The sequence below is a fragment of the Alexandromys fortis genome, unplaced genomic scaffold (assembly GCF_014885135.2).
Source record: "Alexandromys fortis isolate MF-2015 unplaced genomic scaffold, M_Fortis_MF-2015_v1.1 scaffold_414, whole genome shotgun sequence".
In the NCBI taxonomy this organism is placed as follows: Eukaryota; Metazoa; Chordata; class Mammalia; order Rodentia; family Cricetidae; genus Alexandromys; species Alexandromys fortis.
The window spans coordinates 791-28,379 of NW_026068287.1; the positions used below are offsets into that span (position 1 = coordinate 791).

A 27,589-nucleotide genomic window follows, 5' to 3' on the forward strand; every position below is an offset into this window, starting at 1 on the left:
TCTCAAAAAACTCAGATGGAGCATGCTTGAGAAAGACTGACATCAACCCCTCTTCCGCACACACGCACACACGCGGGGCACACACACAGGAGCATGTCTGCATGCACACTGAAAGGACTGGAGCCCGGGCAGGACACCCCCAGGTCAAGTTCTTAGCGCAAATGAGATATATTTGTCCCAGAGGAACAGAGGGCAGGAGAAAGAGGACAAGGGAGAAGGAGACAGGAACAAGGGGAATGGGGAAAGGATGTTTGCCGCAGAGGGTCAAAGGGCTGGGAGGAGACAGATGTAGCCCATAGGCGGAGGGCAGTTTATTTTTTAAAATTTTGTTATTTGTTTTAGTTTTTACATCCCGCCTGCAATATCCCCTCCTTTCTCTCCTTCCAGTCCCTCCCCCTCCTCCCCTCCTTCCTCCCAACCCCACTCACTCCTGTTTCTCAAATGGCAGTTTATAAAGGGAAAAGGAGAAGCCCCATGTTAGGATGAGTTGGTTCATTTTGATTTGACATGTTTACTAGGGCAGCCAAAAGAGGGCTTTTGCTTGCTGAACTTTATTACTTGGATAGCTGGACCTTGGTGTAGCACGAAGTCTAATTATTCTTAATACAAACCCAGAGTCAGATATTAGGGGGTGAAAGCTGAGCGATCAGAGAAGCAGTGCAGCCAGCCATTAGAGAGACCTTTGACCTCTACTGAATCCTCAGACCAAAGGGGCGATCCTGTCCTCAGACTGACCAACTACTTCAGACTGCACTGCAGGCTGCATCCTCAGACTGCACTGAGCCCCTGTCTCCTCCTGCCTTATACTCCTGTCTCCAGCCAGCCATCCTCTTCCTGTCTCCACCTCCCCAGTGCTGGGATTAACGGTGTAGGATCACCTCTCCGGGAGCTCTGTTTCTCTTAGAGACTTGAGCAATTTTGTGTAACCCAGGGTGGCCTTGAACTAGCAGAGATCCCGCTGCCTCTGCCTCCCGAGTCTTGGGATTAAAGGTGCGTGCCTCCACTCCCTGGCTTCTCTAGTGGCCTAGCTCTGCACTCTGATCTTCAGGCAAGCTTTATTTGATAGATTGCAAAGCATCACTACAATAATTTATCCAATGAAATACCAATACAGGCACTTCCACGGATAGAAAGGTACAGGGAAATGAAAGCGGCCATTGCCGAGACTGGACTGTGTGCAGCTCTGCTCTGGAAAGGGTTTCTATGATATGGCTGCAATGGCGTGTGCTCTGGAAAGGCAGAAGTTACAGCTAAAGAAATAGGAGGAATGGATTCTTTGAGGCAGAAAGAGTGTGGCCTCTGTCCTGTTTCTCGTCTTTCTATGTGACAACCTCCTTAGCTTTGCTATTGCAGGTACTGGGGCTGGATTGAATCTCGTATGCGTTTGACCAGATGAGAGGCTGCTTCCTAAGTTAATGAATGAGTCTATGTGGGATTCAGGAGGACAAATAGCTGTGTTTATTTGATCAGTGTCGGGACAAATTCTAAAGAGAAGAGATTATGCTTCTTTTGTGGATAGCAAATGAGGCTATTTATTAATATTAAAAATACATGATTATGTTAAATATGCTCTAGTGTGGCTCATATACATTTCTTCCAATATTTATAATTTAAAAGAGTCTTTTAATAGAGAATGAGATCCTTGCCATGCCCGAGTAGCTTTAACAATCAACCTGTGCATTTGAAATCCCAAGCAAAGTAAGATATTCTATTTTAAGAGTTCAATAAACAACTGGGTTCAGTTTAGCTATTGCAGTCTCTAGTAATATTTGATATGATTCAGGAGCTTGGACCGCAGACGAAATCAATAATTTGCTCTTATCAGAAAGGCAAATTTGACAATTCAAAATGAAATGGAGAAATATCGCTCAAAACAGTCTTTATATTTGAAAACTCTCCAAAGCGGACACTACATTGTGCCCCAGATGCTTGCGGTGCGCAGTAATGATTAGGTATGCTGTTATAACAGATCTATCATCATTTTATTATAATTCACAATGGGTCATTCCAGAACCATTCCGTAAAAACAACGGTAATGGAGGCGGACTCGAGGTTAGCCCTTGACATACATGGATCTAATCTAAATGGGAAGTAGAAAAAGACAAGATCTCTTGAGTAAATTGGGAGCATGGGGGACCTTGGGAGAGGAGGGGAGAGGCAGGGAAGGGAGCAGAGAAAAATGTAGAGCGCAATAAAAATCAATAATAAAAACGATTAGCCCTTTATTCTGTGAATTCAAATATTTGTGGTAAGCATGGCCTGTTCAAATAATTATAATGAAAAAAATCAACGTTGAATCAAACACTTAGGCATTAATTTGCTTCTCATTTCTTGGATAAAACTGTATATTGCTAGTTTCAGGATCTCTAATGGAAGTAATCAATTCAGGTTAAAAACCATTCCCACCTATGATAATACAAAGGGGCTTCCAAATACATCAGCCATCTGCTTAAGAAAGCATGCCAAAGTTTTTCTACTTGGGCTGTTCTTTATTTATAGATAGCCAACAACATTGTCAAGCAACTGTGGCTTTGGGTCCACTAGTGTTTCAAAACAATGAAGACTGTTTAACATACAGGTCTTGATACCAGGCAAACAGTTCCCTTTCTTCTTTATCCAGTTCGGTGTCTGATGAGGAGTCTTCAATTGCCAGGATTTCAAAAGATGGGCTGCTGAAGATGACCTTCCTCTCCTTCCCTTCGAACCTGTCTGCCTGTGCTTCCTGGGTGGAATTACAAATAAAAGCAGACGGTTTCGCATTTGCCTTTCACCACTTTGTATTTTTATTCTCTACTTTTTACTTAGCTTCACCCTCCACAAATTTTGAGCAGAATTGAGAATATTTTCATGTATTTATTTAATATGCGTGAACGTGAAAACACACAAGTACCATGGCACAAGTGTCAAAGCCAGAGGCAACTTTTGGGGAGTTGGTTCTCACCTTCCATCATGTGGAGTCTGGCTCAAACTCAGGTTATTAGCTTTGGTAGCAAGTGCCTTTAGTTGCTGAGTATCTCGCCAGCCCGGCAAAAGTTTTAAAAATCACACGGTAGTGCATCAAAACATGTTCATTATAAATATCCCTTCAATGTGGAAGTATAGAGGCAGATTTTATATAGCATAGCTCTTTTATGGTTAAAGAGAACCTCTCCAGCCTATAGCTCCAGCTACTCAGGAGGCTAAAGCGAGACTATCACTCGAGCTCAGAAGGAGAGGCCATCTTGGACAACACAGAAAGACCCTATGTCTCAAAAATGACAGAGGTAGGGATAGAGGCCAGTGTATAGCACCTGGGAAGCTCTGCTTTAGTTTTGAGCACACACATCAGAAGGCTTTCATTCTGAGAAAAGTACCCGCAGAGACACACTGGGTTGAACCTGTGGGACAATAAGTCACTCTATCCTTTTTGCCAGCTTTTGCTGATGTGGAGTTCAAACAGCGGGTGCTTAATAGAATAGTTACCAATACTGTGCGAGAATTCTTTTTGTAAAAAAAAAAAAAAAAGCTTTAGCCTTCTTTTTTATTTAATGCGTCTGGGTGTTTTGTCTGCACACGTGTCTGTGTGCCACGTGCGTGCAGTGACCTTGGAGACCAGAGTGGGGCATCAGATCCCCTGGAACTGCAGTCAAAGATAGCTGTGAACCACAGTGTGGGCACCGGGAATTGAAACAGTCCTGTCGAAGAGAACACCAGTACTCTTGACTGCTGAGCCCTCTCTCCAGGTTGCTTCCCCTACCTTTTTTTTCTGTTTTGAAATGGTCTTGCTCGGCAGCTCAGGCTGGCTGTGAGCTCAGCAATATAATCCAGCTGGCCTTGAACTCAGGCTCTCCCTGCCCCTGCCTCCCCACGACTAGAAAGCACTAGAAAGCCTGTGGATATTTAAGAGCCGAAAATGCAGCTGCTTTTCGTCTCCACTCTCAGGAGGCAGAGGATCTCCGTGAGTTCGAAGCCAGCCTGCTTTATACAGACTTCCAGGGCAGCCAGGGATACACAGTCAAACAAACAAACAAACATATAATAAAAGAAAACGGGTGTTACCAGAAAGTAGCTTCCCACTCCCCAGGTATTGGTATGCCAAAGGTGTTTCAGCCTTGAACTTGCATTTCTTTGTGCAAACAAAGTTACGAACAGGCAGTTTGAAGGTTGTCCAAGCTAGTGAGTGAGTTCCCTTCTAGTTAAATTTGAGTTACCTTGGGGGAAGCCTTGTCTTGTTTAGCTGCCATATAGGCTTTTTTCATTTTTTCAACCTTCTTTTGTGCCTGCTTGGATCGGCGGCCCAGATGTTTCGCTTTACCTTGCTCTTCCCAAGGCTGGTAAAAAGGACGGATGGTTGTAATGCATGGGCACCTAGAAGACATTTGAATTAGAGACAGAAACAAACAAAAAGAAAAGAACACAAAGCTCCAGGTAGCTCCAGTGGTGACTCTTGCTAACACACAGGCTTTCGTTTCTATGGTACTGCCCTAACCCTCAGCAGGTCCCAAAGAAACTGCTCCGACTCAATTCCTGCTCTTGGGGGTTTACTTCTGGGAGAGCCCAGCCTAGGACTTTATCCAAAGATGCTCTTATGAAAATATTTTTCTTCTTCAGTTGATTTAAAATTTGGCTAGCTGTCTGGCTTCCAAATGACTCATTCTTGGATAATCAGTAGCACGAATCCAAATAGCAGGGAGATGAAGGTTACGCGTGGCAGCGAGGAAAATGACATCATTTATTTGACCTTGGTGGTAATAGGGGTAAGTTCTATATTCAGTGCTCACATGCATGAGCTAGAGAAAATCTATTTCATGATGACAGACCACGTCTTGAGCCAGGCTATCTGTCTGGAAAGTGCACAGCCTTGACTGGAAAATAAAGGAGCTAAATTACATTGTCGGGCCAACACCTTTCATCTCTGCTCTCGAGAGTCCCCAGTGTGTTCCCTTGCCAGTGTCTTCTTTGTGGTCTAAGGACCATTTCTCATTGCAAGTATATGTGTGAAGACATATTGCCGGCAAGTCCCCTTCAGCCTTAGCATCACTTTCTCTTTCTTAAGAAAGACAGATTAACTTGTAAATAAGCTGGACCGGGTAAGTCTTAGTAATGGACATTAAAAGCAATCTGATTGGAATAATAGCGTTCTGTCCCTGTCGTTTCAGCTCCTAATCCATATATCTTGTTACAACATGGTCATCCAAAATATGAATCGGTTTGCTTGTTATTGGTAAGGAAGGGAATCATGCCATTGCAATTTATATACAACTGATCTTAGGCAATGGCAGCCAGGAGAGTGAGAGTCCAATTCGAGCTTTTTTTTTTTTTCTTTTGGTTTTGTCGAGACAGGGTTTCTTTGTAGCTTTGGAGCCTGCCCTGGAACTAGCTCTTGTAGACCAGGCTGGCCTCGAACTCACAAAGATCCTCCTGCCTCTGCCTCCCGAGAGCTGGGATTAAAGGCGGGATTAAAGGTTTGCACCACCACCGCCCAGCCAATTGGAGCTTTCAACAGGAAGGAAAAAGCCTTCAGATCTGGGCCGCACGGAGGGAAAAGCCTTCAGCTCTGTGCTGCACGGACAATGCGAGCCTTTTTGGCTGCACTTAGGAAAAGAAAAATATCAACAGTTGCACGCAGGCCCCTCTCCCCAGAGAGGCACACTTAGCCCCGGAGTCACGCTACTGTGGCCCACCACTTCCTGACCTAGGAAGGCTCCCAGGTTGTACCATGTCTTATGTTCTCTTGAAAGCAAGCGGTGCTGGCCTGAGGCTTCTCTTCGCGGCGGCGGCGGCGGCGGCGGCAGCAGCGGCAGCAGCGGCGGCAGCAGCAGCAGCAGCAGCAGCAGCAGCAGCAGCATCTCCGTGCGTGCCTGCTCCAGTGACAGAGTCACCAGCAGCTCCTTACCATTGCACTGCCTTCACATTTGCCGGGGCATCCCGAGGCGCCCTCCTTGGTGGCACAAGTCACCACCTCAGTACCAACTGGTCTTTCTGTTAGTGTTCTGCTTACAACGCTGCAGACGTTTGGGACCATCTTTCCTAACTCAGGCTTTCCCATGTGCCCTGTGGTTCTCTTTAGCCTACTGTGTGTCAGCAAGGGAACATTTTCAGGAATGCTTTTAGTACCGTAAACTCCAGAAAAATGGTCTCTTACCTAACTTTAGAAACAACCTCTAGCTGGTGCTGGCGCATCGCTTCTGTTAGTGGCTTCTGCACCAAATATTTCATTTCTTTTTGTAAACGGTTCGAGATGACTCCGGACTCTGCGTAATCAACGATGTCGTACATCATCATCGTTTTGGGAATGCTTCCGAGGTTTAATCTTCGCCACTGGTTATTCTTGCCGCCAGATGATGCAGGGGTATCATCCAGAAGACTGCAGTACTACATGGGGGAAAATGCAGAATGCGCAGTGGTTAGAGCTCTCTCCTCTGGCTTTTATCCCAGCCGGACGTTTCCGTTATCTGTGTGTACCTTAACTCCCTTACTGGAAGGCAGGCCCCGTGCCGTGAAGCTTCCGTTCCCACAGCCCCACGTTCTCTAAATGTTTCCCTAAACGCAGCAACACTGGCACACACTGTTTTAGGGATAACGAGCTAATCTCTGGTGCTAAGTGGAGAATTTCACCGTCTTCATTTTAATACTTGTAGGAATCTCGCTTTACTTTTTTCCAATTTAAAACGATATCAGGCAAGCAATTTTAAAAACACAATTTACACATTCAATTCAACAATAGAAATGTGTATTTAAGAGATAGGTATAGGGGATTAGGAGGTAGAGTGCTAGGAATAAGGCTTTTAGGGCCTACTACATAATCTCAAACTTTCGTGTGCACCCACTTTCGCATGCACTCGAATGCACACACGCACACAAACACACACACGTACCCATGTGGCATCACGCAGAAGCGTCAGCTGCCACCATTTTGTTAAGTCCTACCAGTCTCTCACCGAGAAGCAGCTGATTCCAGTTCTCATTGCAAACCTTTGCATAAAGCAGACTCTGCAGCTGGATCTTCCGTTCGTTCACAGCCTACTGCACTGGTGACAAGTGTGCCGTCATCCTTAGTGACAAGTCATGCCCTGTCTCTAAAAACACCAGCGTTTGCTCACTGTGAATCCGGTAACGAGTTCACATACAGACAGCAAATACGCAGTTCCGTGGCCTTTTTGTCTCACGATATTTAAGCCCATGTGACATTTTACAAAAATGGATAATCACAAGAGGGAATTGGGGGCCGGAGAGCCGGCTCAGCGGTTAAGAGCATATGCCGCTCTTGGAAAGGACCGAGTTAGGCTCCTAGCGCTAGCTCGTGCCAGTTTGGCTCACGACCATCTGTAACTCCAGCGCCCTCTTCTGGCCTCTGTGGACACCTGCACATACGTGCACATAATCTTGCCCCCCCCCCCACAATTAAAATAAAAATGACCTTTTTCTTTTCAAAGACAGACTTGGCCAGCAGAGAAACCAAACGTGGTATCCCTGGAAGAGAAGCTGGAATCCAGTGCAAAGCGAGTTGGAGAAGAAACGGGTAGCTCTACGAGGCCGCCAGGGCTTAGGGAACTGGAGATGTTGGTTGCATCGCCAGAGGGGCTTGGAGAGGTTGAACTCACCAACATAAATGGTTGTGACCAGATGAATGCAGTGGCTCTGGCAGACAAAGCTTCGTTCTGGGGAGAAATCTAACAGAATTTGCAGCATATACAATACGAAGACTAAAATGTCAGCAGCCGAGTCAAACTTAGGAGTGTGACAACTGACAAAGACACAGCAAAGACAGTTTGGACCCCATTGTAACTTCCACGAGAACAAGAAGGCCAGCATCCTTCCAAGGGCTCTTTAGGTGGGCTGAGGGTAGAACTTAGGGCCGTGTGCATAGTGCTCTACCCTTCTACCTTTACATTTTTTAAAGTTTATTTTTAACACTAATTTTTAAAAATATTTATTTATTTATTATTATGGATACAGTGTTCTGCCTGTTGGATGCCAGAAGAGGGCGCCGGATGGGTGTGAGCCACCATGTGGTTGCTGGGAATTGAACTTGGGACCCCTGGAAGAGCAGGCAGTGCCCTTAACCTCTGAGTCATCTCTCCAGCCAGTTTTTAAAAAATTGATACCATCTTGGCAAGTAACTTAGGTTGGCCTTGCACTTACTCTGTACCTCAGGCAGGCTTCGAACTTGTGATCCTTCTGCATCAGCTTCCTAAACATCTAGGATAATAGGCCTGAGCCACAGGTTTCATGTTTTTTTTTGATTATGCTTTTTCCCCTATGGCTTTTCTTTGTTTTGACTGAGATAGGGATCAAACTCAGGGCACCGTACCATTGAGCTACACCCCCCGATCTGTTATACTCGCAGCTTTATTGAGGTTCACGTATCATATACTTCACCCACTTAAAGTAGTCAATTCATTGTTTTTTTTAATGTCTTCTCAGCTGATTAGTGTATACAAAGAAATGAAACTTTCACTCTCAACGTTTTTAGATGTATTAAATAATACCATAGTAAACAGCCATGCACCAGCACAGCTAGCTGTTTTTAATGTGCCAACAGATTTTCTCTAATGATTATTAAGTTTGCTTTGTGGGGCTGGGGACATGGTTTAGGGATAGCGTGCGTGCCTGTCATGCAAGGAACCCTGGATTCAAGCTCCCTGCTGAAAAAAAAAAATCAGATCCGCACACACTGGAAATCAAACAGCCAGGAGAGGTGGCACAAGAACACTTGGGATGTGGTGACTGGGAGATTAGAAGTTCAAGGTCATCCTTTGGTTACAGAGCCAACCTGAGGTCAGCCTGGACTACATGAGACCTTGGCTCAAAACAATAAAAAAAAATGTGAGCTGTGCTTGGTATAGTTTCAGCTCGGATCCTCGGTTATTTCTGCCCTACAGCACATGCACAGGGAGAATGCCTGTGTTTTTGTTTGTCTCAGACCTGTCCACGGGCTACTCTGCCGCTCACTCACTGTGTGACCTTGGGCCAGTCTTCAGAACTCTCTAAAGCTTCATTGCTCTCATCCCTACAGAGGGTTGCAGAATTTACAAACTTAAAGAGCAAAGGAAATAACAAGCCCGGAAAGGTCATTCATGCTCACAAATAATCACAAATAATTTTCCAGTGTAAATATTTGGGGCCTTCTGTCTGGGACCCCAGTCCTTGACACATTCACAACCTGTGCGTTCGTGACTCATGTCCTTGGCAAAGATAGCTGACATCTCTAGCTTCCTTTAGTTTCTGATCTAATTCCCTAGTCTCCGAGGCTCAGCCTCTTAGAAGAAAGAAAACACAATCAAGAGCTCTAAGGCTCTATATTTACTTCAGATGGCAACGTGAGGCTGAGGCTTCCAAATGAAGAAGCTAAGGTCACATAGTTATTACATTAGGAGTCAGAGTACTGGTAATTTTCGTATTGCCAATGTTTGCCTCTTTGGATTGTCAGTAGAAAAATGGGAGGGAGCGTTACAAAAACATTTATTATTATTATTAATTATTATTATTTTATTATTATTCAGTATGCTGCTTAAGTGCCCCAGTTCAGCATTTCTCTGTCCAGCTATGCAAACCAGAAACCCACGAGTCATGCCAGATGGATTCCTTCCATTTCTCTCCCTGTCTGTCGCCAGGCCCATAGCCTTTACTCTGAATCTCGCGTCTGTAGACATATATTCTTAAACCCACCATTTCCCCTGGAATATCAAGAGCCTTTGAACAGAACTCTTGCTGGTTCCTATTTTTTTTTGTACCCTGCAGCCAGAGGTAGCTTTTCATTCATTGGCTTAAAAAATGACATTTTGTGGGGGCTGAAGAGATGGTTCAGTGGTTAAGAGCACTGACTGCTCTTTCAGAGGACCTGGGTTCCCAGCAACCACATGGTGATTTGCAACCATATATAATGAGATCTGGTGCCCTTTTTTGGCATGCAGGACATTGTATACATAACAAATAAATAAATCTTTTTAAAAATTATATTTTGTTCAGTGTATGTGTGTGTGTGTGTGTGCATGTGTGCTCAAGCATGCATGGCATGTGTATGCTGTACTTCCAGAGGCCGGAAGAGAGCAGCATTGGGTCTTCTCAGGCTGCTGTTAAAAGCAGTTGTGAATTGTCCTGTCTGATCTGGGAACTGGGAATTGGGAACTGTACTCAGGTCTTCTGGAAGCACAGCAAGCACTCTCAACCTCTGAACCATCTCTCTGGCTCCCCAAATGCTAGGTTTTTTTTTAAATATTTTATGTGCATTGGTGTGAGGATGTCAGATCCTCTGGAACCAGAGTTTCATACAGGTGTGAGCTGCTATGGGGCGCTGGGAATTAAACCTGGGTCCTCTGGAAGAGCAGCCACTGCTCTTAACCACTGAGCCATCTCGCCAGTTCTCCAAATGGGAAATTTTATGTTGCATGTATTTTACCACAATTAAAAGAATTATGAGCTGGGTGGAGGTGGCACACACCTTTAATCCCAGCACTTGGGAGGCAGAGTCAGGCAGATCTCTGTGAGTTCGAGGCCAGCTACAAAGTGAGGCCTGGTCTACAAAGTGAGTTCCAGGACAGCCAGGGTGGTCCTTGGACTTCCCACAGGGCAGGGAACCCTGATTGCTCTTTGGGCTGACGAGGGAGGGGGACTTGATGGGGGAGAGGGAGGGAAAGGGGAGGCGGTGGTGGGGAGGAGGCAGAAATCTTTAATAAATAAATAAATAATAAAAAAATAAATAAAATAAAATAGATCTTTGCTTGCCCTTGAAAACATACCTAATATGACTACAAGTTTGATTACACTAGGTGATTAACTTCTAAAAAAACAAAACAAAACTTATGATTCTTTCTTGTTAGAGGATAGGGTCAGGAAAGATTGTTTGTTGATTTTTCAATATCTATAATTCCTTACTCGCATGTAATCTTTCACTGTGACAACATCCATGTGATCAGCTATTTTGAATTTCTGGAAAAAATGCTCATCTTCCATAATTTGTTGATAAAATTTTCTTTCCCCCATTATCTTGTAAGCATCAGTCACTGCCTAGAAAGAAAGCAGATTTTCAAAATAATATATTTTAAATCACTGACACACATTTTCTCTATTTTCTGACAAATACAGCAAATATTGTTCCTGTCTTTTACAGTCTTGCTAGTAACAGAAAGGCTACGTTTACAAAAAGGAAATTATATAGCTGCCTTTGGTAGGGAGGAAGGGAAGGGGTTAAAATAACATTTGGCCAAGCACTTACTAGTAATCCTCCTGCCTTAGCTCCCTAAATGCTGGGGCTACAGGCATGAGCCACCATGCCCAGCCATATAAGGATTTGTTCTGAGACACAGTCACATGTAACCCAGGCTGGCCTTGAATTTTCTATGTAGTCAGGGATGAGCTTATACTTCTTCTTGCCTCCACCTCTCAAGTGCTGGGATTACAGGGATGGATCTTCATGTCAGGTTTATATAGGTATTTTAAAACCATTTGAAATTTGTCCACATAGATACTGATGCATAGTTTTAAAATAAAACCACAGGTATAGTTGAGTTTACAGTCCTGAAGGGACCACATTTTCTAAAAAAGGTTTTAATTTGGGGCTAGAGAGATAGTTCAGCAATTATGAGCCTTTGTTTTTCTTCCAGAGGACTCACGTGACAGGTCACAACCAGGGGAATCTGGTGCCCTCTTCTGGCCTCTGTGGGCACTGCACACAGGCAGTGCACAGACATACAAGCAAACAACACACCAAATCTTAAAGATTTTATGTTTATATTTGATTATGTGTATATGCATGTGAATTTTGCAATATGAATCTAGTGCCCATGGAGGTAAGAAGAGGGCCTCTGATCTGCTGGGGTTGTAGTTACAGGCCGTTGTAAGCTGCCTGTTCCTGCTGAGAACCGAACTAGTGTCCTCCACAGGAACACTATGTGCTCTTAACCATTAAGCTTTCTCTCCAGCCTGGACCATAGTTTTTAAGATTTTTTTTTCTTTTACAAAAGGTTCTTTTTACCTAGGCGGCGGTGGTGGCACACACCTTTAATCCCAGCCCTTGGGGTGCAGAGACAGGTGGATCTGTGAGTTCAAGGCCAGCCTGATTTACAGGGCTAGTTCCAGGACAGGCTCCATAGCTACACAGGGAAATTTTGTCTCCAAAACAAAACAAAGCATTCTTTTCATTTAAATGAAAACAAAAGACACCATACTCTCATTTGTGCATCAGAGGAAAGAAACGGGGTGCCCGAGGACCAAGAAGACAATGTGCTGCTGGAATTCACAATCTTTTCTGTTAGCTAATTCATTGTTTCAAACGGAAATGGCAGGTGTGTTGCCTTGCTTCTACCTCCCTTGCCTTCAGCTTTCATTTTCAGTAGTCAAAGAAAAGCAAATAAAGGATTTCTCCTTCTTTCTAAAATGCCAACAGTTTGCATTCAAGGAAAATGTCTGAGAGGCCAGTGAGAGAAAATTCATAGACGGCACAGAGGCTGAAGTTCTTTGTCTTGGCTCTAGTCACACCAAATCCTTCCACATGCATCTGTCCTGCAGATACTAGCTGGCCACACTGGGAGAGACTTAAATACTGCCAGGCCTCCATAAGTATGTGCAGAATCATCTAACACTGTTTCTAAGGTGGATCTGTGCTTCTGGCCACAAAGGGTCTGCTTATGTGGAGGGAGGCTGGCAGAGGAAAACTCGAGTCTCTTTCTATTCCAGAATCAGTTTCGTTCTCTCTGGACCTCTGAATGTGCTATTGGCAGAGCACGGAGGCTGTGCCCCCCGCCCAGGAGGCCATAAGCGAGAGCTCGGTCAGAGTCAAAAGCCAGAGCTTCTGTTCCTTTCACTAAAGCACGACACAATAGCTTGCCTTCACATATCTGCCTCTCTAATTCTCTTTTATTATCCAAAATAGTCCCTTTGTATTTTGTTTTGACTTCCAAAGCGTTGGTAATGCATATGGAAGATGAAATGTTTCAGTGGTCATATTTTATTCTTAGTGCACCAAAGTGAACAGTTTAATGAAAATCAGAGGAGCTTTTCCATGAGCGGATTATTTTTGCTTTTCATTTCACCAATTTCTTTGCACATCATAGACCTGAAGAAAAGATGATATTGGTGCATCTCTCTAATGTGTTTTATTACAATGTCCTGCGGATTTTAATTAGCCAGCCCAACTGCACTAAAGGTAAAAACAAATCCTGGCACACTGAACAGATATAAAACCATGCAATTTCTGCTCTCACGATTTCTTTAGGAATATCTATAGATTACTTCAGCTCAGATGACCTAGAGAAGGCATGTATTATCAGCTCTTCCCTCCACTGCTATACTCAGCCACTACCAGTGATCTTTCCAAGACCCAGTTTTCTCATCCATATATTGCCTGAGATGCACTGGGTCTATTCTAGTCCCGTGGGCAAAGAAAACCAGGCCCAGAAGCATTGGACAAGCTCTCTGCCTACTTGTGAAAGAGCGTATTAGGAACGTTTCTGTTGCTGTGGAAAATACCATGATCAAAAGCAGCTTATGGAAGAGTTTCCTTTGGTGTACAGCTCCAGAGGGCGACTCCACAAATACCACGGGAAACATGGCAGCAGGTGCCTGGAGCAGGAAGCTAAGAGATCACATCTTCAATAGGAACCTCGAACCAGGGACCAGGTACTTAAACATGCCAGCTTATTGTCTGTGTGTCTCTGTCCCCCAGCAGGGAGTTTCAGATGTATGCCACAATGGATACTGTGATTTATCTTACATGGATGCTGGTGGTCAGGACTCAGGTCCTCATGCTCATGAACACAAGCCCAGAGGTGTCTGAAAAAAATAAAGAGTGCTGCCCAATAGTCAAAATGTTCTTTGTCAGAAACTGGCCACATCCAGCCAGTTGCTCATTTTTTTAAAAGATTTATTTATTTATTCATTTGTTCATTTATGAATATATTATGTATACAGGGTTCTGCCTGCATGACAGAAGAGGGCATTATAGGTGGTGTGTGCCACCATGTGGTTGCTGGGACTTGAACTCAGGATCCTGGAAGAGTAGCCAGTGCTCTTAACCTCTGAGCCATCTCTCCAGCCCCAGTTGCTCATTTTTTGCTGGAAATTCCCACTTATGGAAGTAGTAAAAAGTGGTATCCTTGCACTTGACTTGGAATAATTCAGTATAGGCAGATGCAGAATAAATAAATAATAGCTCGCTAACTGCTGGGATTGTTTCAGCTTTGAAAAGTATGCAGTATGGTAGAAACAGATTAGCATTCAAATCTCACTTATACATCTCCAAGTCTCTCTTCAAAAGCTAACTTCTCTCTCTCTCTCTCCCCCTCTCTTTCTTTCTTTCCTTTTTTTTGAGACAGGGTTTCTCTGTATAACCCTGGCTGTCCTGGAACTTGCTCTTTAGACCAAGCTGCCTCTGCCTTCTGAGTGTGGGATTAAAGGCATGCACCACCATGCCCGGCTTCAAATTCTAGCTTTTTCCACAAAGTGGGAACAGTGTTTCTCAGCTTAGAGGACGGGAGGAGGGCCATGTGAGAGAACATGTATAGTGTCATCCCAGACCTCCGGAGTGGTTAAGAACACAGACTTTGCTCTCAGTTCTTTCACTCTCCAATTGGGAGATTTTAAGTCAGTTACTTGGTCTTTTTATTTATTTATTTTTGCATGTGTGCTTTTATTTTTCATTACTAGGCATTATGGCATTTTTATAACATATATATTTCCCTCCTACTCCCACTTCTCCATTAATCTCTTTTCTACTTTCATATACATTCTAAGGAGTAAAGATAGATTAACAAAACGTACAGACTAGTTTTTATGGGAATTAAATGAAATAATGCACATTCGAGATTACAGTTGATAGAAACTGATCAAGTTGGGCCAGAGGGACTGAGGAGATGGCTTAGTTGGTAAAGTGCTTACTGCCTAAGTGGGAGGACCCAACTTCTGATCACCAGCACCCATGTAAGATATCCTACGGTATCCATTGTGGCATACATCTTGAAACCCCACTGCTGTGGGACAGAGACAGGCAGATCCCTGAATCTTACTGCCTAGTTAGCTTGGTTAGATTGGTGAGCCCAGGCGGGCAGTGGTGGTACTTGCCTTTAATCCCAGCACTTGGGAGGCAGAGGCAGGCGAATTTCTGTGAGTTCGAGGCCAGCCTGGTCTACAGGAGCTAGTTCCAGGATAGGCTCCAAAGCTACACAGAGAAACCCTGTCTCGAAAAACAAACAAACAAAAAATTGGTGAGCCCATGTTCAATGACAGACCCTGTCTCAAAAATCAACATGGAAAACAAATGGGGAGGACTTCCTCAACGTTAACCTCCAGCGTGGGTACTCCTTCACCTCTAAGTGATCAAGCAGGACTGACAAAGACAGCAAGGCTGGCAGAGCACTTGCCTAGCATGTATGAAGCCCTGAGTTTGATCCTCCGAATTTACTGTACAAATCAGATCTCGTGGTGGACACCTGTATTAACAGCATAGGAAAGCAGAAGGAGAATCAGAAGTTCCAGTTTGGTTACAGGAATTCGAGGCCAGCCTAGTATATATGAATCTTGCCACAAAGAGGGGAAAAGAGCAGGAGGTGGGGAGGGGAAGAGAGCAAGGGAGGGAGACAAAGAGAGAGAGAGAGAGAGAGAGAGAGAGAGAGAGAGAGAGAGAGAGAGAATAATCAAGTAACAAGGGTAGCTATTAATGTTTTTCTTATATGAAAAAAGTTTAAAAGGACAGGCATTTTTCAATATAAAACAACGGTTGCTATATGTCAACACTTAAGGCTTGTCAGTTGGCTCCACGGATCCTTTTGTAGCCTGTAAGTGCAGTAACTGGGTTTTAACACCATTATGTGAGATGTGCCTCCTTTAACACCATTACATGTAGGCACAATATTGTCTGACATGAAAAAAAAAATGCCAGTTACCCAGTGGTGCTCCGGGCCATGGAATAGGAAGTCTTTTAGGGTAGTCCTCATAAACGATTTCTTGTCAAAGATCACTGTGTCGGGGGCTTGTTAAAATGGATATGCTGGGCCTGGGGGTCTGGTGTGGGACAGGTGCATCTGCATTTTTTCTTTAAAATACTTTTTCTTTTTTTTTCGAGACAGGGTTTCTTTTCTTTTTTTAAAACTTTCTTTTTTTTTTTTTTTTTTTTTTTTTTTTTAAAAAGATTGATTTATTATGTATACAGTGTTCTGTCTGTATGCTTGCTGGCCAGAAGAGGGTGCCAGATCTCATTACAGATGGCTGTGAGCCACCATTCTGTTGCTGGGAATTGAACTGAGAACCTCTGGAAGAGCAGTCAGTGCTCCTAACCTTTGAGCCATCTCTCGAGTCCTGAGACAGGGTTTCTCTGTAGCTTTGGAGCCTGTCCTGGAACTAGCTCTTGTAGGCCAGGCTGGCCTTGAACTCACGGAAATCTACCTGCCTCTGCCTCCCAAGTGCTGGGATTAAAGGCGTGCGCCACCACTGCCAGGCTTATTTTTATTCTTTAGTTGTGTGTGCACATATGCACATGCACGTATGTGCCCAAGGAGGCCAGGAAAGACCCAAGATCCCCTGAAGCTGGAGTTACAGGTGGTTGTGAGCCACCTGATATGGGTGTTGAGAACCAAACTTGGGTCCTCTGCAGGAGTAGCGCATAGCAGCTGTCTCTCCAGTCTCGAGGTTCTGCGTTTTAAAATGGCCCAGTGGATGCCCGTGTGTAAGACATGCTTTGGGTAGCAAGGTTTTAGAAAATTCTCTGATGGACCAACAATAATGAGAACCTCTTGTAAATTGCCAATGCTGAGAGAATATATCGTCAGTCGAGAACAAAACGAGAGAGCATGCGTGCATGTGTGCGCGCGCGCGTGCTCGCATGCACATGTGTGCGCACGCGCAAATGCGCACCAGCACGCGCAAATGCGCACACACGCATGCGTAAATGCGCACGCACGCATGCGTAAATGCGCACGCATGCACAAATCATTATCCTATTCTACAATAGCGAAACTCAGCCTATGGGTTGCGATCCTTTGGGGGAAGGTCAAAAGACCGTTTAACAGGGGTCTCCTAAGACCACTGGAAAACACGTTTACGTTAGGATTCATAACGGTAGCAAAATTACAGATATGAAGGAGCAACAAAAATAATTTTACGGTTGGGGGTCACCACAGCAAGAGGAGCTGAATTAAAGGGTCGCAGCACTTGGAAGGTTGAGAACCACTGCTCTAGAGCTATTTGACCTGCCTTGGCGCCTTTGGAAAGAACACTGATCATCTATATATAAATACAGTTCTATTTTTTTCTGGAGGATCCTATGTGTGTCTTTATGCCACATTTTTCTGTCTTGATTACAGTAGCTTTGCCTAACTTCCTTTGTTCCTCCCCTTTCACTTGCTGTGCCTTCTGGGAACACCCGAGAGAGGCGGCTGGGAAACGACGAGGACATGCAACAAGAAATGGAGATTCGGAGTGGAATTCTGCAGCAAAGTGTGCCGAATTCCTCTTCCCTTAGAAGTGAAATTACAGGGGCTGGAGAGAGGGCTCAGTAGTTATGAGAATTGGTTGCTCCTCCAGGGAACCCGGGTTCAACCCCCATCACCCGCTTGGAGGCCCATGACTGTCTGTAAATCTAGTTCCAGGGGATCCGATGCCCTTTTCTGGCCTCCCCAGGCATCAGGCAGGCACGTAGTGCGCAAGACATGCAGGCAAACACTTCCAACACAAATAAGTGGATTTAGACTAGACATCTGAACAAACTAAAACTGGCCCACTTATATAAAGAAATAAATGAGGGCCTGGAAAGATGGCTTAGCAGTTAAGAGCACTGATTTCTCCTACAGAGCATAGGAGTTCGATTCCCAGCACTCAAATGGTGGCTCATGACCATTTCCAATTCCAGTTCAAAGGCATCTTACATCCTCCTCTGACCTCCTCTGGCATCAGACTAGAATGTGGCATACAGATATATATTCAGGCAGAACACCCATATACATAATAAAATGAGCCAGGTGGTGGTAGCGCACGCCTTTAATCCCAGCACTCGGGAGGCAGAGGCAGGAGGGAGTTCGAGACCAACCTGGTCTACAAGAGCTAGTGCCAGGACAGGCTCCAAAGCTACAGAGAAACCTTGTCTCGAAAAACAAAAACAAAAAAACCAAAAAGCAACAACATAATAAAATGAAAGAGTAAATGAACTTAAGGCTAGGGAGGTAGCTCATTTGGTACAGTGCTCACCTAGTGCCCAGCACACATAAAGGAGCCCTAGGTTTGAGTCCCGCCACTGCACACACCAGATGTGCTGGCATACCTGTTATCCTCGCACTCTGGAGGTGGAGGCAGTGCAAGCAGAAGCTCAAGAAGTTCAAGAGTCGGGTGTGGTGATGCACATTTCTGATCCCAGAGCTCTAGGGGGAGAGGCAGGCAGATCTCTTGAGAGTTCAAGGCCAGCCTAGTACATGTAGTAACTTCCGGGGATAGTCAGGGCTACACAGAGAAACCTTTTCACAAACAAACAAACAAACACTGAAAAGAAATAAGTAAACAGAAAAGTTGGATCAATTTGACACCAAAAATTTTATTCAAAGAGCAAACATGTAAACTTAGAATAAGAACAATCCCTCCCCCCATTGCAAACTTCACAAGAAGTCTGTTTTGAAGAGGAATGAAAGGGACAGGGGCAGTCCAAACTGTCCTCTTCAAGTTGGGTATTTCTGCTCATTAAAAGTCCATTATAGTGTTCACCGAAACAGCCAGGCTGAATACTACAATAGCATCTTAATAACAAGAACAAACACAATTCTAAAATTTCATTATAAAATGAAGGCAACACCATGAACTATTAGGACTGACTACTCTAATAGCAGTGACAGCTGCAGCACTTTAGGGCAGGCGTAGCAGTGAGTACATTTTCTTTCTTCTTTGGTCTAGTTTATAGAACTTTAATAAAATAACACTGAAACGTATTTCTAAAACATATTTACAAGTCATTAAAGAGCCTGTGTAAGTGCAAGAGAGCTTTCTTCACGCCAGCTTCTGCCTACACACGGTGAGAGTCAAGAGCGCCTTTCTAAGGTCAGGATGAAGATGTAAGTCCTACAGCCATCCAGACTTTCTACTAATACACACATTTGGACGCTCAACAGCTTAATTCTGGCTTTCTACTTATGTGTGAATAAACACATGTACATACCAACTCAAGTTCTTACAGATTTCATGTGAGACTCCTTAACATTTTCCCTTCGCAAACTCCATCTGAAGTGCAGTTTTTTATGCTCTGAATGATACTTCCGTTGTTCAGTTGATGGGATACCCCTAGTTCCTAAGCTTCACGGTCCCAAGGACATCACTCAACTGGCTCAGTCAGCTTCCTCTACTCTCTCCTCCTTCAAACAGTCCTCCACAAGTCCCTTGGAGACTGGAGAGAGTTTCTTCTGATGTGATCTCCTCATTTCCTCTCCTCAACGGAGAGGCTGGAAGGGTATTTATGAAGATGCTTAGCGGAACCTTTAGAGTGCTTCAGGGTAGGCGAGATCCTATCCGGAGACATTTTCTTTTCAGGAGGATGGGATGAGGAAGCTTCCAAGATCTTGGAGCTCCAGTAGCCGGTTCTCAATCTAGTGAAGACCATTCGGACAGGTTCGACTGGAACGTGGTTGGACTTTGTATAACAGGACTCAGTGAAAGAGTGGGAGAAATTCAGGAAAGCTCCGCTGGGTGGAGGCTGTTGTCCAACACTGGTCACTTGAGGTAACCCTTTTGGGTCAATTTGACTGGCACTAGAACATGGCACATCATGAAAAGCCTCCAACATAGGCTTCTGCTCTTTCTGAAGTAAGTTTATTTGCCATTTCTCCTGAGGATTTTGGATAATCTGGCTGGGGAACTGGAGATTTCCCTCATAGGTTGCCTCGAGGCTGAGTTCAGCGTGCTGGCTATCTGGATGTGCGGCGGAGTACACACAGGGGTGTTTATCTTCATCGGAACACTGGGCTAGTGACTGGGTGTTCAGCATGTGGCCCATCTCCTGCACTTTGGAAGCAGCCTGGGGAACTTGATGGAAGCAATCCTTTGTGCTTTGGTCTGCTGGATTCTCACTGAAAGCTGGGTTCTCACCACTGTGCCCAAATGCTGTTTGTGGCATGTTAGGGACCTCCAAGGTCTGACATTTCTCTTCCTTAAGAGGTAAGATATTAGTGTCTTCTGTGGAAGGTGCTGTATCACACACGTGTTCCTCATCAGATTTCTTGACTGACGCCAGATTAGTTTGAGTGGACTTCGCGGATGATCTCCTCTTTATATGGATAAATGTTGGTCTGCTTGGACGCCTCAGATGGTTACCAACAGGTGCCAAATCCTTCCAACACGGCACCCTCCTCTTTGGGGGCTTCTTGGGAAATTTAAGCAGGAGAGCCCCCCTTTGCTTCTCTTGTCTTTCTCTGTCTTTTCTCTCTCTCTCTGTCTCATTACTTGGGTCAGGACCCCAAAAATACTTTAGCTTTTGTGGGTTCTGGCTCTCCTTAAAGCCCAAGGGCAGTGGGACCATGGCACCATCCCAGGTCTTCATAGGGCACTTACTGCTATTTAAAGTGTGTCCAAAGGCCCCACAGTTTATGCATTTCATCCCGGGATTCTCTACTGGTGGGGGGACTTTCTGTACCCTTGGCATTCTCAGATTCTGTAAATTTTGAATTTCAATGTTTTTGTTAGGAAAAGTTTTCATGTAAGGGTGAGCCATCATTTTGGAGTCTTGTCAGTCTTCCTCGGGTTTGCTGATTTGGGGTTTTCTAAAACCCAGATATCTTCCTACTGTCTGTTAGCAGGTTCTCAGACAGGTGGATGGCAGAGACACAGCAAGGCATGTGATGAAGCTTACAGGATGCTGGAGAAAAGGGAAGCCACATTTCCTTTTTTATATCACTGGGCTATTTCCTCCCCCTGCAACATTTACTTCACGAATAAACAAAAAATTAATGAAGTTATTATACCATGTTTTAATGTTTAAATACTGTTTTTGAGTGACTTCTTCCTTTTGAGGTTGTCATTTTCTTAACCCTAACAACGGGGACAGTGGGATTGACCCAGGAGAATTTCAGTTCCTGGAAAAGTCTGATTATATAATCTTACAATAGAAACGATCGATGGTATTTTATAGAAACAACCTCATCTTAATCTAACGATGAACATGACATGAATTTATCCCTCAAGAGTAAGATGAAAATATACTTCTCATGCCCGAAGTGATTACACACCTTTAATCCCAGCACTTGGGAGACAGAGGCAGGGAGATCTCTGTGAGTTCGAGGCCAGCCTGGTCTACTGAGCAAGTTCCAGGATAGCCAGGGCTACACAGAGAAACCCTGTCTCAATAAACCAATATGTATTATACTGTAATATTTGGTTTTTGGAACTTGCTCCGTAGACCAGACTGGCCTTGAACTCACAGGTGTGCCTGCCTCTGCCTCGCCAGAATTTCAAGTTTTAATGCAAAGAAAGCTGATAAGATATTTTTCTGGAGCTCCATATAAGTACTACATTTCATGTTTGTTTTTAGTGGAGACACTCTGAAATATGGTGCTTAGGAATAAGCTTGGTGGGCTGACTAATAGCAAAATAATGTAGCCTGTATACTTGGAATGCAATTTAGATATCATATAGATGTTACAAAGCAATATTAATATAAAACATCCATCATGAAACATCACCTTACTTGACGGCTTTAGTAAATCTTTCCCACTGAAATACTTGTAACCATGGCCATCGTTTTTAAAAAAAATTTTGAACACGATAAAAGGTGGAAACGTTTCACCACCAAATCTGAAATAAAGATAAAAAATTAGTGATATGACATCAGTTGTGGGGATCCATTGCTTTTTCCTCATGTACTTAGCACAGCTCATATAGTTTTTCAAATATAGGGCATAGAAAGAATATATAAATGCTGTGGGATGGTCTCCCTGTACGCTGTGAATATATGTTGCCCACATTGGTTGATAAATAAAGCTGTTTGGCCCATGGCAAGGCAGAATAGAGCCAGGCAGGAAATCCAATCAGAACTACAGGAGAAAAAGGGCAGAGTTTTGGAGACATCAGCCCCGCATGGAGGAAGCAAGACACATAAAAAATGAGGTAGCAAGCCACAACCACATGGCAAAGCATAGATTAAAAAATACGGGTTAATTTAAATGTAAGAGCTAATAATAAGCCTTAGCCATCAGTCAAGTATTTATAAGCAATATTAAGCCTTTGAGTGTTATTTGGGAACTGGTAGGTGGGAGAGAAATGGCCATTTGCATATAAAGATCAAGCAAAGAATGGTCACATGGTGGTGAGACCTTATGTCAATTTATAGCCAGAGTCATGTCTTAGCCTTTTTACATAACAAATGCAAACAGGGAAATACTTACTTTTAAATATAATCAGTGAAAAATAATCAGTATTAAAAAATCATTTCTATTATTTCTTCTCTGAAAATAAATGAGCATAGTTACATTACCTGAATCTGACTTTACACTTCATGCTAGGATCTTTAACAAGTGCAGCCTCTACGGGGCTCACTCTCGTCAGCAGTTCGTGTGCCACACAATATTCCTGAAATAGAGGACAACACTATAAACAGAAAGTGGTACCCTGTCCAGATGTCATTTACTGATTACGAAAATGGAAGCAGCCTCATGGTGGAGGCACACACCTTTAATTCCAGCACTCAAAGAGGTAGAGGCAGGTGGATCTCTGTCACTTAGAGGCTAGCCTGGTCTACAGAGCAAGCTCCAGAAGAGCCCAGAAAACAAAACGACAACAACAAAAACATTGGAAGCATAGTGAAATGAAGCCTGAGCGCAGGGCTCTAAAGAGGTGAATTTCTACTCTTGACTCCTCAATTTACCGTCTATGCAGCCTTTCGCCCGTTATTTCAACTCAGGGGTCTCCAAATGTGAGTATCCACGCCTTTTGAGATCGCAGGCATTTGAGATCCCTATGAAAACACTTTCTTGCAATCTATTGAATTTATCTATAGACTTATCCATATCTCCAACTAGATTATAAGCGTCACATAGGTAGAGACAGCATCTTTCTTCTTTGTTATTATTCCTAGCATCTAATACAGTACCCTGAAACACACAAGAAACTTAACAAGTGTTTAATGTTAAATGAATCATGGTAATATGGGGATGATAATGGTATTAAGTGACTAATTTTTAAGTACCTTTTATTTACCATATAATATGGTGGTATCATAGTCATCTATCTATCTCTACCTATCTCTCTCTCTCTCTCTCTCTCTCTCTCTCTCTCTCATTTATTATTTATCTACCTATCTCCTCATTTAATCCTAAGAATATTATCTATCTCCTTATTAAGAATATTAATTAATTAAGAATATTATCTATCTCCTCATTTAGTCCTAAGAATATTATCTATCTCCTTATTAAGAATATTAATTAATTGAGAATATTATCTATCTCCTCATTTAATCCTAAGAATATTATCTATCTCCTCATTTAATCCTAAGAATATTATCACTCAGTTCATAGATGAGAAAGCTAGGTCTCAAACTTAGATTTTTTGACTCTAAAATTGCCATTCTTTTCCTTAAATGACTCTATTCAATTTTATGCCTGTGATAATTCCATAAAATGTACAATAATAATATTTTTAACAAGATAAAGCATTTTTCCTTGTTTTTATTTTTTTGAGACAGGATTTCTTTGTGTAGCCCTGGCCATCCTGGAACTCACTCTGTAGACCAGGCTGGCCTTGAACTTAGAGATCTCCCTGCCTCTGCCTCCAGAGGGCTGGGATTAAAGGCATGCACCACTGCAGCCTGGCTAAGATAAGGCATTATTAATGTGAAGTATTACTGTGAAGCACTGGAACAAAGATGTAAAAAAATTAGCTTATTAACTTCATTTATTTACTGAAATTATGAGAAATCAGTAACACAATAATTAAAAATGAGTTCTGTATGGTAATACATATAGGTCTGTGGGTAAGGTAGTGAAGAAGTATACATATTGCTCAAACTTTCTCAGGGCTGCAAAACTCCTCTAATGAGAATATCAGAAGATAGCAGATTACTTTAAGCAAGGCTTAATACTCTGCTGAGTTTCCAGGGTTTCTTTTTTTTTTTTTCAGGGAAGGAGGATGGGCATCTGTGATTTTTATTTAAATAGGATCATATCCCTCATACCACTCTGACTTGCCCTTTTCACTAACAAGCTGTCTTGGTTATCTTTGTATTTGTAGACTCGTGTTAATACTGCAAGCTCTACACGTGAAGGCAGAGGCATTTCCTTTCTTCCATGAACCAATGCTGCAATGAAATGATATTGTAGAATGTGCTCCTAGAAGTGAAACTGCTGGTGATGGCTCAGTGCTTTGCTTCTCAGCACTCACCCAGCGGCTCACAAACTGCTTGTAACTCCAGTTCCAGGGGATCTTATGCCCTCTTCTGACCTCTGCAGGATCTTCCATGCACATAAACTCACTCAGGCTCATGTACATACACACACGTATAATAAATAAACTCTTTTTTAAAAAAAGAAGTGAAACTGCTGGGTAAAAGTGCATTTTTAAATTCAGGGTTTTTTTTTTTTCCCTGAAGTGTTGGGGATCAAACCCAGGGTTTCACACATGATAATACACATTCTACCACTGAGCTACACCCCTAGTTCTTCTTCTTTTTTTTGTTCTTTCTCTGAAACAGGGTTTCTCTGTTGCCCTGGCTGTCCTGGAACTCACTCTGTAAGTCAGGCTGGTCTCAAACTTGGCGATCCGCCTGCCTCTGTCTCCAGAGTGCTGGGATTAAAGGTTTGCGCCACCATTGCCTGGCTTACACCCCCCAGTTCTTAATTCAGAGATTTAATGGTTAGATTTGAATTAAAAACAACTAAAATACAACTGCAATAATTTCAGAAAAATAGTAACACTCATTCATATTGAAAATAAATCCAGAGGGCTGGAGAGATGGCTCCGAAGTTAAACATCCTGACTGATCTTTCAGAGGAGCCAGATTTGATTCCTAATGCTCACATTACAAATGTCTTTCACGCCCCAGTCCCGGGGAATCCAATGCCCTCTCTGGTCTCTACAGGCATTGCATGCCTAGGTGCACAGATGAACTGGAAGGCATTCATACACATAAATAAAATAAAAATAAATAGATCTAAAACAATCAACCGGAAATAGTCATTAAGATTAATGAAAGAAGCAATTTTATAACTTTACACAATATTACTATATCTAAGTCAAAGAGATAACTAGGGTTATTTGTTCTCTCTGTAATTAGTTAAGAAATAGCTGCCAGAGGGGAAAAAAAACCACCTACCGCTGCACAAACTGTGTGTTTTAGGAGTTTAAACAATGTTTTGTCCGCATAAATGAACCAGGCCTTCTGTATTATTTTTGCTGAAATATTTCTATTAATTATAAGAGGGAAAAGAGGTTAGCAATTTATGAAGTACTTTTCATTTTCCTAAAATCTTCAACAAGTTTCAACGTATGCATCCTCTTAAATTTCCCCATTACTAAGACTGACCTAATAAGGAACATTTGGATGGAGCAATTGGAACTAGTTTTTGTAGTCTCTAATCAGAATGAGAATATGGAGTAGTTAATATTTCCCCTGAGATTAAAAAAAAATTCAGCTAAAATTTTATCAAGGCATATACATAAAGCCAGTCATGGTGGTTTATTATTATATTCCCAGCAGTTAGCAGGTGGAGGCAGGAGGATCAAGAATTCAAGACCAACTTTGGGCCAGGTGGCACTCGGGAAGCAGAGGCAGGTGGATCTCTGTGAGTTCGAGACCAGATTGGCCTACAAGAGCTAGTTCCAAGATAGACTCCAAAGCTACAGAGAAACGTAGCTTTGACTACACAGTGAATTTGGGTTGAGGCTACAGTCCTAGTGTGTGTGAGACATTTTCTCTCTCCCTCCCTCTCCCCCTCAGTCTTTCCTTTCTCCTCTCTCTTCTCTCTCTGAGACAGTGTCTCATGACTCTGAAGAGGTGGATACACAACTGAGTATGACCTTAAACTTCTGGTCCTCCTGCCTCTAACTTCTTAGAGCTGGGATTATACCAGGCCTGGGCTTATGTGGTGAAGGAAATTGAGTCAGAGACTTGTACACACTAGGTAAGAACTCTACTATGTATATCCTTAGTCAGAAATCCTGGGGTTTAACTCCTACTACTATTGGGGAGTTGGGGGTGGGAGAGAGAGGGAAGGGCGGAAGAGGGAGGGGTGAGAGGATAGAAGGGAAAGGGATGGAGAGAGGATACGAATAAATAGAAGGTGTGAGAAGGCAAATTTGCCTTCTAAAAGCATTCATGGGGCTGGTGAAATAGGTTTGTGGGTAAAGAATGAGAACCTGAGTTTGGTAGCCCGAAACCATATAAAATGATAGATGTGTTTGCAAATGCTTGTAATCCCAGCACTGGGGAAGTGGAGGCAGGTGGCTCCCCAAGGCTTCTAGGCAAGTCAGCCTAGCCTTGTTAGTGAATTCCAGTTCAGTGAGAGAGAGTCTCTCAAAAACTAAGGTAAAGGGTTTGGGAAATGGCTCAGTTGGTAAAGATTGCTGAGCAAGCCCGAGCCCCCATGTAAAAGGTGGGTGCTGTGGTGCACTTCCATAATCAGGGCACTGGGTGGGGTGGGTGCAGGCAGGATTCCAGTTGAAGCTGTACACTCCAGATTCAGTGTGCGACCCTATGTTGAGAAATAAATACACGAAGTGGAGCGTGACAGAGGAAGACACTTGGTGTCTACTTCTGACTTCTGATTTCTGTCCGCACGTGTACAGGGCAGGTGGGTGCTCCTGTGCAGATGTATACACACCCTCCCGCCCTGCCCCCACCTAGAGGCGTAGGAAGATCTCTGACCTTCACATGCACACATCCAAGTGCTTCCACATCTGCACAAACTTGCACACACCCACACAAGCATGCACATGCTCTATAGCAATCCGCTACTTTATAGTCAGGCTCTTAAAAAAGTTCAGACAGGGTCTCACTATGTACTGCATACTGGCTGGGAACTTAGTCCAGGCTGGCCTCAGGTCCTTTGTGCTGGAATTACAGGCAGTTAGTTACTAAAAGCACGGTCTAGCTGACTGGAGTGCATCGAAAATGAAACCTAGGATAGTTGAATTGACACGAGGCCCCATTGCTTTTATAGGGGCTTATGAGTGTGACCTCGAAAAAGAAATTCCCTTTTCTGATCTTTGCTCCAGCAAGGCTCACTCCAGTGCAGCTAGAGAAAGAATTTCCTTTAGATAATGTCCCAGTAGTAACTGATTCACAGGTCTCTCCTCCAGTGCCCTCCCGCCCAGTCAGTGTCTCTTGTAGGGCTATCGGCAAAGACAAGGACATCTGTCCAATCTCCCTGCCGGCTGGCAAGGTGTAGACTACTAGATTTAGAGAACAAAAGGCCGGAGGAGGGCTGGGAAAAGAACTCAGCTGCTAAAAGCCTACCATGCAAGCATGAGGACTCGAGTTTGCTCCTTAGAGCCCACATAAAAATGCCTGGCATGTATAATTCGGGTTCTTAGAGAAGCTACATAAGAAGGATCCTCCTGAATATTAACTTTCATCAGGCGATGAAAGGAGACAGAGACAGAGACCCACAATGGAGCACCGGACTGAAATCTCAAGGTCCAAATCAGGAGCAGGAGA

General features: G+C 43.5%; 1 protein-coding gene and 1 non-coding gene across 13 annotated transcripts in view; one reads left to right on the forward strand and one right to left on the reverse strand.

Annotated features, from left to right (window-relative positions):
- Positions 1-1,586: 1,586 nt before the first annotated feature.
- The window catches only part of CUNHXorf58 (chromosome unknown CXorf58 homolog), a 30,375-nt gene continuing 4,372 nt past the window's right edge, over positions 1,587-27,589 (reverse strand). For 4 of the 12 annotated variants that reach the window (XM_050132276.1, XM_050132274.1, XM_050132275.1 and 1 more), the window contains 7 exons: positions 25,247-25,337; positions 22,415-22,509; positions 21,624-21,735; positions 10,858-10,989; positions 6,125-6,354; positions 4,191-4,347; positions 1,587-2,722 (listed from right to left, as the gene is read on the reverse strand). In XM_050132276.1, the coding sequence (XP_049988233.1) occupies positions 2,549-2,722; positions 4,191-4,347; positions 6,125-6,354; positions 10,858-10,989; positions 21,624-21,735; positions 22,415-22,509; positions 25,247-25,337 (991 nt within the window). In that variant the 3' untranslated portion in view covers positions 1,587-2,548. Of the gene's footprint in view, positions 2,723-4,190; positions 4,348-6,124; positions 6,355-10,857; positions 10,990-18,476; positions 20,801-21,623; positions 22,389-22,414; positions 22,510-25,246; positions 25,338-27,589 lie in introns of those variants that run through there. The other 8 variants (XM_050132269.1, XM_050132266.1, XM_050132268.1 and 5 more) reach the window with 4 other exon arrangements.
- Positions 15,738-15,838, forward strand: LOC126494839 (small nucleolar RNA U13). Its single transcript, XR_007590083.1, has one exon. It is a non-coding gene; the product is annotated as a small nucleolar RNA U13 (small nucleolar RNA).